The sequence below is a fragment of the Equus asinus genome, chromosome 2 (assembly GCF_041296235.1).
Source record: "Equus asinus isolate D_3611 breed Donkey chromosome 2, EquAss-T2T_v2, whole genome shotgun sequence".
Classification (NCBI taxonomy): Eukaryota; Metazoa; Chordata; class Mammalia; order Perissodactyla; family Equidae; genus Equus; species Equus asinus.
In genome coordinates, this window is record NC_091791.1 from 90,375,873 (window position 1) to 90,393,036 (window position 17,164).

General features: G+C 37.3%; 1 protein-coding gene across 4 annotated transcripts in view; it reads left to right on the forward strand.

Moving 5' to 3' along the window:
- WAPL (WAPL cohesin release factor) overlaps positions 1-17,164 on the forward strand; it is a 76,198-nt gene that overhangs the window by 18,279 nt on the left and 40,755 nt on the right. For 2 of the 4 annotated variants that reach the window (XM_044759905.2, XM_044759916.2), the window contains exons 3-4: positions 6,163-7,206; positions 9,274-9,392. In XM_044759905.2, the coding sequence (XP_044615840.2) occupies positions 6,163-7,206; positions 9,274-9,392 (1,163 nt within the window). The remainder of the gene's footprint in view (positions 1-6,162; positions 7,207-9,273; positions 9,393-17,164) is intronic. The other 2 variants (XM_044759910.2, XM_070493722.1) reach the window with 1 other exon arrangement.

Sequence of the window (17,164 nt, forward strand, 5' to 3'; positions counted from 1 at the left end):
ATTATGGACAGATTTAGTTTTGATGAAATGAAATTTCTTTTCCTTTATGGTTAATGCTTTTTGTTTCTTCTTTAAGAATCCTTTCCTGCCTGAGGTCATAAAGCTAATACTGCTGTATACTAAAAACTTTACATTTTCTCCTTCATATTTAGGTCTCTAATTCATCTGGATTTGTAGGAAGTCTTATTTATTTATTTTTTTGTTAAGATTGGCAGCTGAGCTAACATCTGTTGCCAATCCTCTTTTTCTCTTCTTCCCAAAGTCCCCCCAGTACATAGTTGTATATTCTAGTTGTAGGTCCCTCTGGTTGTGCTATGTGGGATGCCGCCTCAGCATGGCTTGATGAGTGGTGCCATCTCCACCCCCAGGATCCGAACTGGCAAAACCCTGGGCCTCCGAAATGGAGTGTGCAAACTTAACTGCTCCGCCACAGGACCGGCCCCGTGTAGGAACTCTTTTTAAATTAAGAAACTTAAGATTTTTTTAAATAATATGAGTCGCAATTATATTTTTCACATTTTATTGTTTCTTTTGACTTAACATTTTTCTGATGCTGAAATTTTAGATTTTATGTAGATTAATACAGATTATGGGTTTTGTATCTGAGAAAGAACTTCCCCATTCCAGGGTAATATATTTCTTTTAATTCCCTTTTATTTTATAATATGTATCCAGTTTCATTTTCCATGTTTAACTCTTTGATTCGTCTAGCATATATTTTCACGTTTGAGGTAAAAAAACAACTTTATTTTTTTCCCAGATGGTCCGGTACCCTTTATTGAATAGTCCATCTTTCCTGTAGAGATTTGAAACTCCATAATCGACATATACTGATTTCCTACTGTGTTTTTCTCCTTCTTTTGTCCTTTAAACCAATTAAAAAATATATTTTAGAGTGTTTGAAAACTTGCTAAAACTACTCTCCCTGAGAAATGTGTGCACGTTTTTTTCATACAGTTTCACAAGATCTGCAGAATGCACGAAACCCATTCATAGTGATTGGACTTTGCCTCCCGCTTTGAAATACTTCAAAGAGTTTACTTCACTCATGGAAACCTTAAATCATCCCACCTGTTTATTTTTCTTTGTAAAGCTGTGTACAGTTGTGCATTGCTTAATGGTAGGGATAAGTTCTGAGAAATGCATTACTAAGCGATTCTCTCATTGTGCGGACATCATAGAGTGTACCTACACAAACCTAGATGGTGTAGTCTACTGCACACTTGGGTTTATATGGTCCTAATCCTGTGGGACTGCTGTCATATATGCAGCCCGTGGTTGACCGAAACCTTGTTATGGGGCACATGACTGTATACTCATATTATTGCAAATAACTGATAGGTTTGTGTCTTTATTTTTAAGGGAACCATCTATTTCTTTCAAAATTAAGAATCTTTAAGGGAATTATAGGCATTAATTAATGTTTTATGTGAGATTGCTTACTGTTTTTTAGGGAAGCAGAATGGAGCCTAGAGACGTAGTAGGACTTGCTGAGTTTTTGCGCATCTAGTTATTGGCTTAGCTATGTGTTCCAACTCTGTGCTTGTCACACTCCAAATTCCATGTAGCCGTCTTCATTAAGATAAATTCCATCCCTTATATGTTACCCAATACAGAAGCTTGAGTAGCTAGAGATGCTAAAGTCTAGTGATGTTAAAAGGCATTTAGTAAGTATTTGATTGCAGATGGTGCTAGGCTAAGTGTTGTACTGAGAACTTTCTACACATCCGGTGTTTACCCTCTAGCATGAGGAGGAACAGTAGGCCTTCGAGTGTGGTTTTGGATTCCTTACTAAAAGATTATTAAAAATATATCCTGTATTATGGCAAATTGCAATAGCTGTGATAATTTACATTTGTGTGATGCTCTGTAACTGCAAAATATCCTTAAGTATATTATCTTCTTTTATCTGTTCAGCCTGTCCTTGAGACAGATTTTACTAGTTTATTTTTTCAGGTGAAGAAATTGCTTTTCTTTTTTTACCCCCTTTAGAAACAGCAATTTTATTTTTTTATTTTTTCAGGTATACATCATTATATTTTGATTTCTGTGTAGATTACATCATATTCACCACCCAAAGACTACTAACCATCATCATCATACACATGTGCACAGTCACCCCTTTCTCCCCCTCCCACCCCCTTCCCCTCTGGTAACCAGCGGTCTAATCTCTGTACCTCTGTGTTTATTTGTTGTTTTTATCTTCTATTTATGAATGAGAGCGTGTGGTATTTGGCTTTGTCCGTCTGATTTATTTCAATTAGTGTAATACCCTCAAGGTCCATCCATGTTGTTGCAAATGGCAAGATTTCATCTTTTTTTATAGCTGAGTAGTCGTCCATTCTGTATATATACCACATCATTTTTATCCATTCGTCCCTTGAGGTTGTTTCCAAGTCTTGGCTATTGTGAATAATGCTGCAGTGAACATAGGGGCACATAAATCTTTATGGATTCATGTTCTTTGGATAAATAGCCAGCAATGAAATAGCTGGATCATATGGTAGTTCTCTTCTTAATATTTTGAGAAGTCTCCTTACTGTTTTCCTTAGTGGTTGCACCAGTTTGCATTCCCACCAGCAGTGTGCGAGTCCCCTTTTCTCCACACCCTCTCCAACACTTATTTCTTGTCTTCTTAATTATAGCCATTCTGATGGGCATGAGGTGATATCTCATTGTAGTTTTGATTTGCATTTCCCTAATTAGTGATGTTGAACATCTTTTCATGTACCTGTTGGCCATCTGTATATCTTTTTTTGGAAATCGTTCAGATCTTTTGCCCGTTTTTTTAATTGGGTTATTTGTTTATTTGTGGTTGAAATGTATGAGTTCTTTGTATATTTTGGATATTAACCCCGTATCAGGTAGTTTGCAAATATCTTCTCCCAATTTTTAGATTGTCTTTTCATTTTGTTGATGGTTTCCTTTGCTGTGCAGAAGCTTTTTAGTTTGATGTAGTCCCATTTGTTTATTTTTTCTTTTGTAACCTTTGCCTGATGAGACGTGGTATTTCAAAATATGCTACTAAGACTGATGTCGAAGAGCATACTGCCTGTTTTCTTCTGGAAGTTTATGGTTTCAGGTCTTAGATTCAAGTCTAATCCATTTTGAGTTAATTTTTGTGGATGATGTAAGATGATGGTCTACTTTCATTCTTTTGTGTGTGGCTGTCCAATTTTCCCAGTACCATTGACTGAAGAGACTTTCCTTTCTCTGTTGTATATTCTTTGTTCCCTTGTTGAAAATTAGCTGTCCATAGATGTGTGGGTTTATTTCTGGGCTCTCGATTCTGTTCCATCTGTGTGTCCGTTTTTGTGCCAGTGCCGTGCTCTTTAATTACTATAGCTTTGTAGTATATTTTGAAATCAGGGAGTGTGATACCTCCAGCTTTGTTTGTTTTTCTCAGGATTCCTTTGGCTATTCAGGGTCCTTTGTTGTTCCATATAAATTTTAGGATTCTTTGTTCTATTTCTGTAAAAAGTGTCGCTGGAACTTTGATAGGGATTGCGTTGAATCTGTAGGTTGCTTTAGGAACTCTGTTAATTCTTCCGATTCAAGAGCAGGGAATATCTTTCCACTTTTTTGTGTTGTCTTCAATCTCTTTCGACAGTGTTTTATAGTTTTCAGTGTACAGGTCTTTCACCTCTTTGGTTAAATTTATTCCTAGGTGTTTTATTCCTTTTGTTGTGATTGTAAATGGGATTGTGTTCTTAATTTCTCTTTCTGCTACTTCATTTTTAGTGTATAGAAACACAACTGATTTTTGTATGTTGATTTTTATATCCTGCAACTTGAAACTTCTTAAGGCCTCATTTTAGCTAGTAAGTGGCAGAGCTAGCACTCATTTATTTATCCCCTAAACTGTTAGCTAGAAATACATTTCTCTTTATATAGTCAGTTTAGATTAAAGGAGAGTAATGCTTAGCCTCTCTGTAAGAAAATAACTCATTTTTATTTACTTTTTTTCCTCTTTATATGCTTGATGTTTTGCGATGTTAAGTGGGTTTATCTGACAGGGAAGCTGGTTGGCTGAGGGAGGAGGGCAGTTGAAAGTCTTTGCTGTTCTGCGTTTTAGGGTAAGACAGCCTTACTCTCTTCTGAAGGTACAGTTAGGCTTGTTTGTTGGAGAGCTGAGTGATGAAGGACTGTGGAAAGCACTGTAGACATGAGAATGCCGTGGAGGAGAACTGGGACAGCCTTTCTCATGCAGAACTCTTTGTTGATTAGATTGGCTTCATCTGTGTAACGGGTCTCAGCAGTTTAAAGAAATAAATGTGCTTCAGTAATTCAGCTGTAGGATTATTTATGCCATAGAAATGAATAAATGAGTAGATTATACTTGCTGATATGACTTAGCTATATAACTTTTAATGAGAATACTTTTTTCTGTAGGGCTCTTTATTACTCTTTGCACCCAAAACAAATTTACAGGAAAGGTTACAATGAGGTTAGGCTTATCATATGAAAGGCAACCTGTTTATGAGAATAGTAACTGTTAAAACACAACCTGTGCTTTCTCTGATTTTAGGGAAAATGAGAATAATAAGTCAAACTTGAAGTAGGAATTTTAAGAAACATGGATAATAAAGTTTATTGTTCACAGAAACTTTTTTTTTAGTCAGAAGGATGTTTATTATGTAAAACAGTTAGAAACACCCTAAGTAAATTTTGTGACATTAAGACAATGGAATGGTGTATAATTATAAAAATGCTGTAGTGTGACATTTAATGACCTCTAGCCCTTTGTGTAGCTGACTGTACTAAGCATTTCCTTCGGCGTTTGTTAGGGAATAATCCTTCAGGAACTGTGAAGTAGTCTAGGTCAGTGGCTTCCCTTTCAAGCAGAGGAGAACATTGAGGCCCTCAGCAGAACTCCCAAAGCTCAGGTCTTGCCTGAGCTCTGAAGAGCTAGTTTACCCAGAACAACACAAGCCTCCAGACTCAGCTACCAGTGCGCTTTCCACTTGTTAGAAAAGCAGTTGTATTATCTCTCCAGGTCTGGTTTTAGACTTGGCTTTCCTTCTACCCTTTTTAAGGTATCAGACTTCAGAGTCAGCTTTTAATTAGTTTTTCAGTATCTTATGCTTAATGATTGGTGTTTGTGAGATTATGAAAACTGTAGTTCCTTGCCTTCAGCTGGGAAATATCCAAGAATAAAACAGATAGAGCTATAAATTAGATGCCTTCTAAAGGTAAGTACATATAATCTTAAGTTAAATTATATTTAAACTCATTGGGTAGTATTAAAAATTAAAAAGTGAATTCATGCAAAGCATCCCTTTGTCTGTATTTGATGGTTTGCTATTTGAGAGCTATAAATGGCTTTTCTTAAATGTAGGTGCACTTTTTTAAAAAAGTAATTTCATTGCCTGGCATAAACATTTTATCATTGTTTTTCTACCAATAAATGCTGGAAGAATTAATACTAATTTGAATCATATTTTCACCTGTCACTTAGAAAGGAACAAAAAATGTTTCTGATGAGAAAAATTAAAAACAACAAAAATGAATTCCCCAAGTACAAAATGAATAGGCAGTTTAAGTTTTTCTACTGGCTGATACGCATAAATAGCCACTTAACTTAGGTACCAGAGCCACTGTTAAAAAAAAAATCCTTCAAGTTAATATGGCTTTTAGGATTAGAAGAAAGAATGGAAAGCAGAAATAGCTGAAGAAACTTGACCCTGGGACAGGTTTCTAGACAGAGCTGGCATACCTCATGGGCAACCCTACCCCAGAGAAATACAGACACTGCTGGAATGTTTTCAGTTATTGTGTTATACTGTCTAGATTCTACTAAGTAATTTTTAATTTAAGCATTTTTATTTGAAAAACCCGTAATACCTCAAAGAAGGTTTGCCTGAGTCATTTACATGTCATTCTGAATTGATCCAGTTCCTTAACGCTGCTGAAATCTCTTGAATTTAGGCCTTGGATGCCTAGGGGAGAGGTCACTAGCAGACATGAGAGCTGTATTCTAAGAAGGTGGAAACGGAAATGTCAAAATGTAAACGTTAATTTCATCATAACTTAAAATTATTGCAATTACTTTAAGATTGAGTGGTTCTATACGATTTGTTAGCCAGATATCCCTGTTACTTGTTAAATTTTATATTGATGTCACTCATGTTTTTATCTTTTGACTTATTTTAATTTTTATAGATAAAGTGGAGAATTTTAGTGAAGAATATGAAAAGAACAGTCACCATATTTACAAAAATGCTGAAGACAGTACTAAGAAACCCAATGCAGAAACTATAGTGGCTTCTGGATACAAAGCTGATGAAATCAAGGAAACAAATGATACTTGGAACTCCCAACTTGGAAAAAGATCAGAATCTCCATCAGAAATGTCTCCGATGAAGGGATCTGTAAGAACTGGTTTGTATGAATGGGATAATGATTTCGAAGATAGCAGATCAGAAGATTGTATTTTAAGTGTGGATAGTGATCCTCTTTTGGAGATGAAGGATGAAGATTTTAAAAATCGGTTGGAAAATTTAAATGAAGCCATTGAGGAAGACATCGTGCAAAGTGTTCTTAGGCCAACCAACTGTAGGACGTACTGTAGGGCCAATAAAGCAAAATCCTTGCCAGGAGCATCCAATTTTGATAAGCTAATGGACGGCACCAGTCAGGCCTTAGCCAAAGCAAACAGTGAATCAAGTAAAGATGGCCTGAATCAGGCAAAAAAAGGCAGTGCTAGTTGTGGGACCAGTTTTAGAGGGACGGTTGGACGGACTAGAGATTACACTGTTTTACATCCATCTTGCTTGTCAGTTTGTAATGTTACCATACAGGATACTATGGAACGCAGCATGGATGAGTTCACTGCATCAACTCCTGCAGATTTGGGAGAAGCTGGCCGTCTAAGAAAAAAGGCAGATATTGCAACTGCTAAGACCACTACTAGATTTCGACCTAGTAATACTAAATCCAAAAAGGATGTTAAACTTGAATTTTTTGGTTTTGAAGATCATGATGAGACAGGAGGTGATGAAGGAGGTTCTGGGAGTTCTAATTACAAAATTAAGTATTTTGGCTTTGATGATCTCAGTGAAAGTGAAGATGATGAAGATGACGACTGCCAAGTGGAAAGAAAGACAAGCAAAAAAAGAACTAAAACAGCTCCATCACCCTCCTTGCAGCCTCCTCCGGAAAGCAATGATAATTCCCAGGACAGTCAGTCTAGTACTAATAATGCAGGTAAGATTTAAAAAAATTTCTGTAGGTAAATGCTTCTCAGGCTTACGTCAGTTTAGTTTCCTCCTAGATACTCAATTTTAACTTATGTTTAATTGTAATAGAAGTACTGTTTAGAACCACAGATTACCTTATCCCAAAGTACAGCATTTTAAATGTTAATAATCAATTCCCACATTCTAAGGAGCCAACCGGTAGATTGAGAAATCTTTTCCTGTTTATGTTTTAGTTGTACCTTTAGCACCTGAGAGTCGTAAAGTGTGTATATGTGTACAGAGATACCAGACACCTTGATGTTTCAACTTTGAAAATTCAAGTGCGGTGGGCACAAGGATATATTTTGGACATTTAGAACTATACAGATAATAGATGGTTGTAATAAGGGAAATATTCTCAAGACGTCTTAAGTTTAAAGTTAAAATTGTCTTAATCTTAAGAATCATCCTTTTAAGTTGATTTAATAAAATTGAAAAGTACCAGTTAAGTATTTTTTCACTCTTAACAGGGAAAATTTGTCTTTTAAGATAGTGGGAGCAGTAATGAGTAGAGGTCCTCACCCTCCACTGTGAGAGACAGACAAAAGAAGTAGGTTAGCATCGCTCTAATTAAGTCATTACCTGACAAGGGCTTTGTGAAGTGGTTGACTGTTGAGTGTGGAAGCCTCTGGGCTACAGGGGCTGTGTTTGTTTATATTTAGCCAAATACAGGTTTCTGTACTGGTTTACTTGTTAAATAAAACTTTTGTCCTCTTAGGGTCATAGAAGAAGTGCCGTTATGGTGAATTAGAATCCTAATAGTATTCCTACATATAGATTTTTCTCTATAGAGTGGAGAAAAGTCATACAAGTAGAGAAAAGTAGAGTATAAGTCATGCTTGAGACTACCTACCATTTTGCTTTATTTGGCCTAAACATAGTTTTGCTAGATTAGAATCACTTTTATCTTCAAAACTAGAATTATACAGGAGTAGGCCCTAAGGGTTCAGCCCTTGCTCCAGACTGCAAAAAAATAGATAAATAAAATAAGGGTATTGTCGGAATTCATCCAGTGTTGTCTTGACTCCCTGGGAGAACTGAAGTTTGCAGCAGCCTTGCTGGTCACTTGAGATCTGCCTGGGCAAGTAGCTTTCCAGTTGCTTTCTCAGGAGGAGGGAAGGAAGGAAGCATGTGGAGAACCTGTGCTCCTGCCCTGCTGCATCTTCTTTTACTGAGCTCTCCTGCTGACCTCGAGAGCAGAGCACGTTATCCTAATCTGCAGGTGAAAATTTGTGGCTGAAATTGACATCTTGGGGCAATATAACTTGTTAAAGTCTAATATGTGAAACCATTAGGCTCCCTTTCAAAAGCTTCAAATTGATAACTAAATAAAATTTAAAAATTAGAGACCATTTGATTGATATATCTAAAGGTGGAATTTGAGTCTTCATATAATGTATGAAAAAGCAAACATTTTTAAGGGTTGGTTAGAGAAGAGTCTTCTTTTTTTTTTGTTGTTTAGGCTAAACATTTATAACCATTTGAGAATTAATCTAATCCTTTGGTTAGTTTTGTGTGAAGACCCACAAATCACTGAACTGTGTTGGATGAGGTCATTTTATTTATTTTGCCAAGAGTAGCTATCCTCTTTTTGATTTTTTAAAATGTGGTCTTTGTGTATGTAAGCAGGCATTCTTTGTAGGCCAACATGATTCAGTGTACTTAAATTCAAGAAAAATACGTAGATACCACCTGATATTGTGTGTGTGTGTGTGTGTGTTTAGACCATACCAGTGTCAGTGTCCTTAGATATTCGGCAGTTATTTTGGAAGAGAATTGATTTTGCCATTTACACAAAATAAAACTGGAGCACATACACAGCTAGTTGCTTCTCAGTTTCTTAGAGTTGGGCATAAGCAGGGGGTGAGAATGGCAGAATGAGAGTTAATTATCATTGGGAGTATTTTGTCAACTATGTGGTACTTTCATTTATTCCTTTATTCTTTTCTCTGTACACTATGCCCTAATCTTCTTAGGTTGTTTGGTAGATAATTTGAAATATTAGGAAGCTAGCTGGTTTTGATTACCATTTCAGAAAACTTGGATTTTACAGAGGACTTGCCTGGTGTGCCTGAAAGTGTGAAGAAGCCTCCAAATAAACAAGGAGATAAATCAAAGGAAAATACCAGAAAGATTTTTAGTGGCCCCAAAAGGGTAAGTAAAGCATTATCAGTGATTTGTGTTATTTATTCATTATTAGAGGGCTCAACTCTTAATTTTTGTATTTGAAAATGACTAACATCATGACGATTAAAGTTTGTCTTTCAAAGCATGTATGTAAGTCATTTTTTAAGACATTGTAACCATTTTTTTGTGGGGGGGGCGGGGTTAGGGAGCTAGCTCTGTGGCATAGTGGGTTAAGTTCAGTGTACTCTGCTTTGGCGGCCCAGGTTCACGGGTTTGGATCCTAGGTACAGATCTACAATTTGTCAGCCATGCTGTGGCAGCGACCCACATATGAAGTAGAGGAAGACTGACGTGAATGTTAGCTCAGGGCCAATCTTTCTCAAGCAAAAAAAAGAGGAAGATTGGAAACAGATGTTAGCTCAGGGCTAATCTTCCTCAGCAAAACAGAACATTGTAACCATTTTTTTTGAAGTGTGGTAAAATATACACAGTCACAGTATTTAGTGTTACACAAGTGTACAATTCAGTGACATTAAATACATTCACGATGTTGTGTAACCATCACCATTATCTATACCCAAAACGTTTTCATCTCCAACAAAAACTCTACCCATTAAACAATGACTCCTCCTTTGTCCCTGCCCTGCTCCCTGCCCCTAGTAAACACTATTCTCTTTTCTGTCTCTATGAATTTGCCTATTGTAAGTACCTTATATAAGTGGAATCATACAATATTTGTCTATGTTTCACTTATTTCACTAAGCATAATGTCAGGGTCCATCCATGTTCTAGCATATATCAAAATTTCATCCTTTTGGGGCCAACCCTGTGGCGTAGTGGTTAAGTTCGTGCACTCTGCTTTGGCAGCCTGGGATTTGCAGATTCGGAGCCCAGGCGTGGACCTAACACCACTCATCAAGCCATGCTGTGGTGGCATCGCACATAAAGTAGAGGAAGATTGGCACAGATGACTGCATCTTGCTCACCACTGACAGTCTAGTCTTTATGTATCACCATACACATGTGCCCCTTTACCCATTTCGTTCATCCCCTCACCCCCTTCCCCTCTGGTAAATACTAATGTGTTCTCTTTATCCATGTGTTTATCTTCCACATATGAGTGAAGTCATATGGTGTTTGTTTTTCTCTCTCTGGCTTATTTCGTTTAACATAGTACCCCTGAGGTCTATCCATGTTGTTGCAAATGGGGCAATTTTGTCTTTTTTAATGGCTGACTAGTATTCCATTTTATATATATACCACATCTTTTTTATCCATTCATCAGTTGATGGGTACTTGGGATTTTTTTTTTTTTTAAAGATTTTATTTTTTCCTTTTTCTCCCCAAAGCCCCCCGGTACATAGTTGTGTATTCTTCGTTGTGGGTTCTTCTAGTTGTGGCATGTGGGACGCTGCCTCAGAGTGGTCTGATGAGCAGTGCCATGTCCGCGCCCAGGATTCGAACTAATGAAACACTGGGCCGCCTGCAGCGGAGCGCGCGAACTTAACCACTCGGCCACGGGGCCAGCCCCGTACTTGGGATTTTTTTGCTTAATAAAAAAATGGATTCTCATATCCCCTGCATCTAATGTATTTCATTATGTTGTTTTGGTTGAAATATTTAAAGAAAATCTAGGCTCACACAGATATATAGCTATATTTTAACTAGTCTTTTCAGGTAATTGTGAACATTCTTCTTTGATACTACACCAGAACTTAACAAATGGGAGTTTCTTAAAGATTTTTTGCAACTTGGAATCTAAAAGCATGCCAATGAATGAAACTTTCATACTGTTATATTAAAATCTTTTAGTCTGTTTTGCACTTAGAATGGATCTTTTATACATGCATGCTTTGTAATCTCATTCATTGGTCATTTGGAAAATGCTGGTTATACTGATTTATACACATCTTTCTAATGATGTCACGTCTCATTATATGGTATCAAAAAATCACGTTAATATCACTGCTAAACTCATCAGAAAAGTCTTTATGTATGGGGAAGCTATCAAGTTCCCAGTGGTAGATAAAAGTTCTCCAAAATTTTAGTTTTTGCTTAAAAATTGAAGTTTTTTCATTGGCAGAAAATGCTTCAAGGAAAAGGACTGACAGTGGCAGGCTCACTTTGTTCATTTTTGAGAAAATGTCTGGCCCAAGCCTGTATAATGATAGTTTGTCAGTCAGCCTTTCAAGTAAAGAGTGGTGTTCCACAAAAAGTGTGCCTGGTTCAGCTCACAGCTTGAGCGGTGATGGTTTTCTGTTTGATACAACCACCATACTTTGTATGCAAGTAGAAGTATTTTTGTGGACTTGTTTTGTCACACAGAATATTAGTGCATTTAAGGGTTGCAATTTAACACAATAATTTTTACACTTTGATCAAGGGCTTTTCTTTATGTGAAACTGGTGTTGTATTTTTTAACTGTCAAGTATGTGGCAGTGAAGAACGTGACTACTTAGACAGTCCTGAGCTTCTGCGTTGATTCAGGCTGAGGCACCAACAGCTTTACCCACCCTTGCCTTTGCACCATCTGTGCAAATGGCAGCACAGTGAAAAAGGCAAATGGCATAATATTATTGTGAACGTGGCGGGCTTTCTAGACACCCTGAAAGAGTTTTGTGGGTCCACGGACCACACTTTAGGAACTGCTGATTTATAGCATTCTATATTATTTTCCTCCCTCTCAGGTTTTTATTATGAAAAAGTTAAAATATACAGAAAATGCAAAAGAGCAGTACAACGAATACCCTTATCTCTCTAACTAGATTGATTCCCTGTTAACATTTTGACATAATTGCACACATGGTCCCCTCCCTGTCCTACCCCCATTATATTTAATTTTTTTCTGTCTTATTTGTAAGTAAGTTGTAAGGTTGTAGATAGTATACATATCTTATGAAAAAGGACAATCTCATACCTAAGTTTGGTTATATGATTATAGTACTTAGGAAAATTAGTAATTTGATGTAATCTGATATCTAGCCCATATTAACTTTTCTCCGTCTCCAAAATGTCTTTTAATGCTTTTTTTTCCACTAGACCATAATCAGTTATTAGATCTCTTTAGTCTTGAACAGTCTCCTGGTCTTTTAAAAATTCCCCATGGCACTGGTTGGTTTTATTTTTGAGACAGGTGTTTGTCTTGTAGAATGTTCCACATTCATAATTTATCGGAGTGTTTTCTGATGGTGTCACTTAGGTTGTTACTCCACTATATTGAAGTAGAATAGTGTCATAGAACCCTGGAAGTTATGTCTATAAGCTTGATTAGGTTCAGGTTAAACATATTTCGGCAAGAATACTTCAAAGTGATATTGTGTGTATTGCTTCATATCAGAAACTACATAACACCTGGTCATTCTGCTGTTAATATTGTTTGACCACCTAGTGAAGGTTGAGATCACCAGCTCTCTCCAAAACAAAGGCACATTTTTCCTAAATTGGTAAGTAAGCTTCCAGGTGCTACTCTGGCCCCATGTGGATATCCTGTTCCCCATTATTATTTCAGCTCATCATTTTAGCATCCATCGTTGACCTTTGCCTGCATCATCTATTACCCTGACAATTGCAGAATTGTGAGTTTTCTAATTGCCATTTCTTCTACATTTAATAATTGGAATTCTGTAAAGAGGAATTTCCCCCTGCCTGCTCCCTCACTTCTTGATCTCACTCTTCTGTTACCCAATAATTTTTACTTGTTATATGTATTTACAATAGATTTGACCAGTGTGAACCATTTCAAGCTATCTCTTGTGTCCTTTTGATATAACCCCATCATTTTTGAGTACTTCCCTTGCTTTCTGTACAAGATGATCCAGACTCATCTTGTACTTTACCTCTTTCAGTCATGGAATCCTCCGTTTATCCAAGGATCCTTGGGTCCTTTTGTGGGAATTAGTACTTAGAAACCCAGATCTGAGTGCTGGGTTTATTCATTGCTTCTAGGCTCTTTCATTGGACAGAGTTATGAAATATGTTGAAAAATAAGCAGTGAGTTCATGTGGATAGTTTTATTTCAAATTTACCATTACAGAATTTTGTATCTAGCTTAACTTGCTTTATCCTACAGCACACATTACTTTTAAAAGTATAATACCCATATCACTATGAACAGTAAATTCACCGAGTAAAATTTAAGATTTCTTTCCAGTTCTTTTTGTGTTTAGATTATTTCACTAAGGATGAAGTCATAGTAATGTGTTTGAAAGTTTTGAAATAGCTTTATCTGGTTTGCTTATGTAACTCAATATTCATTTGAGTTTATTTGTACTTATTTCTGTTGAGTTTTTTTAACTTAGTTTTCAACTTAATATTGGAGTCATTTCTCTGCTGTTAACATGGCTTAGAAGGCAGCAGTGTGCATGTACTTGACCCAATTATTAAGGAATCTCTCTGGCCTGAAGTAAATCAGGTCATGCAGCCTAGCAGGCAGAAGGCCTATTTACTGTTGATGGATAGTGTCAGGAAAACCAAGAAAATTATTGTCATTTATAAAACCAAAAGAGCTATGAGATTGAACTTATTTGAAAGATATAGTATGGGTAAAGCCCTGCCTTGAAACAATGGTCCTAACGTTTTACTCTCTGAAGAACTTAAGTAAATGTTTTAATTTCCTTTTTAACCTCCTATTAAAATATTTGCCAAAACCCTTTTTATTTTAAGTGGAATTGTGTCAGAATTTCTGCACTTAGATATTACTGCTATTTAGGTGGATCAGTAAGCTTCAAAAATGAACTTTGGATCCTAAGTGTTATAGTACTTTAATAAAAAGTAATAAAACATGCTTTAGATCCCATGGAAGTATGTATCCTTATGAAAATATCGAGGTATTTAGAAGCCTGCTTCAGGAAGAGAGCAACGAGAAGTTAAGCAGTATAAAATCCCCAGCTCTCACTGTAAGAAATAGGTCATCCATTTGCCTTCAAGACACTAAAAGACTCCTTAAGAGTTGTTAAAAAGGAGAGAACCACTGAGAAACAGAAATAAGGGAAGTTTTACCTACTGAGTTTTGATGAGTGTAAAGGAATAGAGGAAATAAATGTGATCAAAGTTTTAAGCATTTAGTTAAATGGCATGTATAAATTGATATAGTGGAAATGAAGAAATTAGGATTCATGTTTGCTGTGCAAAAATAAGATAAGCTCAGTTCTCCAAGGAATTTTTATGTAGGTTATCCCCCAAATCTCCAGAGAAAAAAAGGGGTGGGAGTGGCCAGGTAGGTGGTTATAGGAACGTTTTTAGGAGTTGTTTCAGTTCCCCGCTGTGATAGAAACATCCTCATGCAGCTGATAGGCCAGTGGAAGTATCTGGGTCTTCTCTAATCTGATTAGATTTAAAGACTCCAGTGACCTCATTTCCAAGGGGTGCAGAGGTGTCCATGGCTTGTAGTGGCAAGAGCTTCCCTCCCTACCTCTCAGGCGTTCTTAACTTCAACACTGTTGATGTTTTGGACTGACCAAAGCCTTTCTTGTGGAGGGTGAGCCTATACGTCGGAGGATATTTAGCAACATTCCTGGCCTCTACCCACTAGATGCTAGTAGTGCTCCCCCCGCCTCTAAGTGTTTCAACCAAAAATGTCTTCAGACATTGCTAAATGTCCTGTAGGGGTCAAAATGGGGCACCCCCCTCCTACTAGGGTGTACACATGTATGTGGTGTGTATGTTACTTGAGAGTTAGTTGCATGCTTGATAATCATTACTCCTAAATACCTTAGTTTGTACTTTATAAACACCAGAGCACTTTCCTGTGTAGCTGCAGGATACTCATCGAAACCAGAAAGTCAATAACACTGCTACAATAATACAGTCTAATGTACAGATCCCATTCAAATTTCATCAGTTTTCTCAACAATGGCCTTTATTGCAAAACAAATTTACCACATCTCCCAAACAAGGAGCCCATAATTCAGTCCAGAGTCACGTGTTGTGTTTATCACAAGTCCCTGCCCTCCTTCAGTCTGGAACAACTGTGTCTTTCCTGGTCTTTGCATGGCTTTGACATCTTTGAAGAGTTAAGATGAGTTATTTTTAGAATGTCCTTCAATTTGTATTTGTCTGATATTTCCATGTGATTAGATTTAGGTTATATGTATTTGGCGGAAATAGCACAGAAGAGATGCCGTATTCTCTCTGCATCCTGTCAGGTGGCACCCAATGTCAGTTTGTGCCATTACTATTGATATTCACTGATCCTTTGTTGTCTGTCAGGTTCCTCACCGTTCTTTCTTTTTTTTGCGCAAGATTAGCCCTGAGCTAACATCTGCTGCCAATCCTCCTCTTTTTGCTGAGGAAGACTGGCCCTGAGCTAACATCCATGCCCATCCTCCTCTATTTTATATGTGGGACGCCAGCCACAGCATGGCTTGCTAAGCATTGGGTAGGTCCACGCCTGGGATCTGAACTGGTAAGCCCTGAGCTGCTGAAGCAGAGCCCACAAACTTAACTGATGCACCACCAGTTGGGCCCCTCCTCACCTTTCTTTTTGTTTTTGTTTTTTTTTTTGGATTTATTTTATTTTTTAAAGATTGACACCTCAGCTGTTGCCAATCTTCTTCTCTTTTGTTTTCTCCCCAAATCCCCGCCAGTGCATAGTTGTATATTTTAGTTGTGGGTCCTTCTAGTTGTGGTATGTGGGACTCCACCTCAGCATGGCCTAATGAGTGGTGCCATGTCCGTGCCCAGGATCCGAACCAGTGAAACCCTGGGCTGCAGAAGCGGAGTGCGCGAACCTAGCCATTTGGCCATGGGGCTGGCCCCTCACCTTTGTTTATCAAACTTTCACCTGCCAGTTTTGGCATTGATTCTTGCCTAAATCAGTTTTTACTATGATGTTTGTTGAATGTTTTTTCCTGATTATATCATTCCTTCTGCAGTTATTAGTAGTTGGCCTTCTACTGTAAGGTAGATTTATTTCCACCCTACATGTGTATAAGAATATATGTATTTATATATAGATTCATTATATAATATATACATTATATATTCATTTGTATATTTATTCCTTTATGTTGATAAGAACATGGATTCTTGTTTTATTCAATCATTTGTTACTGTTATTTAAATGATAGTACTGTTATTTTTTCAATACTCAGATTTTCTTAGATTTATCCTGTGGGTGTTTCTTCAAACTGGCTTTTGACGTGTCTCACCATTTTGCATTTTCTTATTTACTGACAACACTGAGATGTTCAAGATTCGTCATACACATCCCTAGCCCTAGAATCAGGCATTTCTCCAGGGACCCCTGTTTTCTTGTAGTGGAGAAGAGTATATAGAAATAAGGATTTGGTCACTAGATACTGTCTTTTCTTCTGGGGTGTCATTGTTTTTAGACTTTGAGTTGACAGAGCTAGGAAACATGGAAATAATGTGCACAAACTCTCTCACACAGACATACTTATTTTGTTAGCTTGTATATTTAGAACCCTGAGTTCACACTGGTACCTCCAATTCTAGTTGAACACCATGTGTTTTATTCTAATAGCCTTCTCATTTTACATATTTCACTTCACTTCTCAGACAGTGAGAAATCAGCTTCCCTTTATCCTCAGCGCATCTACGTGTTTGCTCAATCCTCATGAATATAACCGATTTCCTGACCACACAGGCCGTCTCCTCAGCTTGAGTGTCACTAGCCAAGAGGTTCCTCTTCCCGCCTCCCCGTATTAGAAAACTTGAACTGTTTAAGCATGCCAGTTGTGAGAATTTTCCCCAGCTTCTCACCAGGGATCTAGAGAAGGGTTGTTCATAGCAGGATTGAGGGCTGGCTGGGGGAACACGTGCAGGAGAAAGCAGGTGGA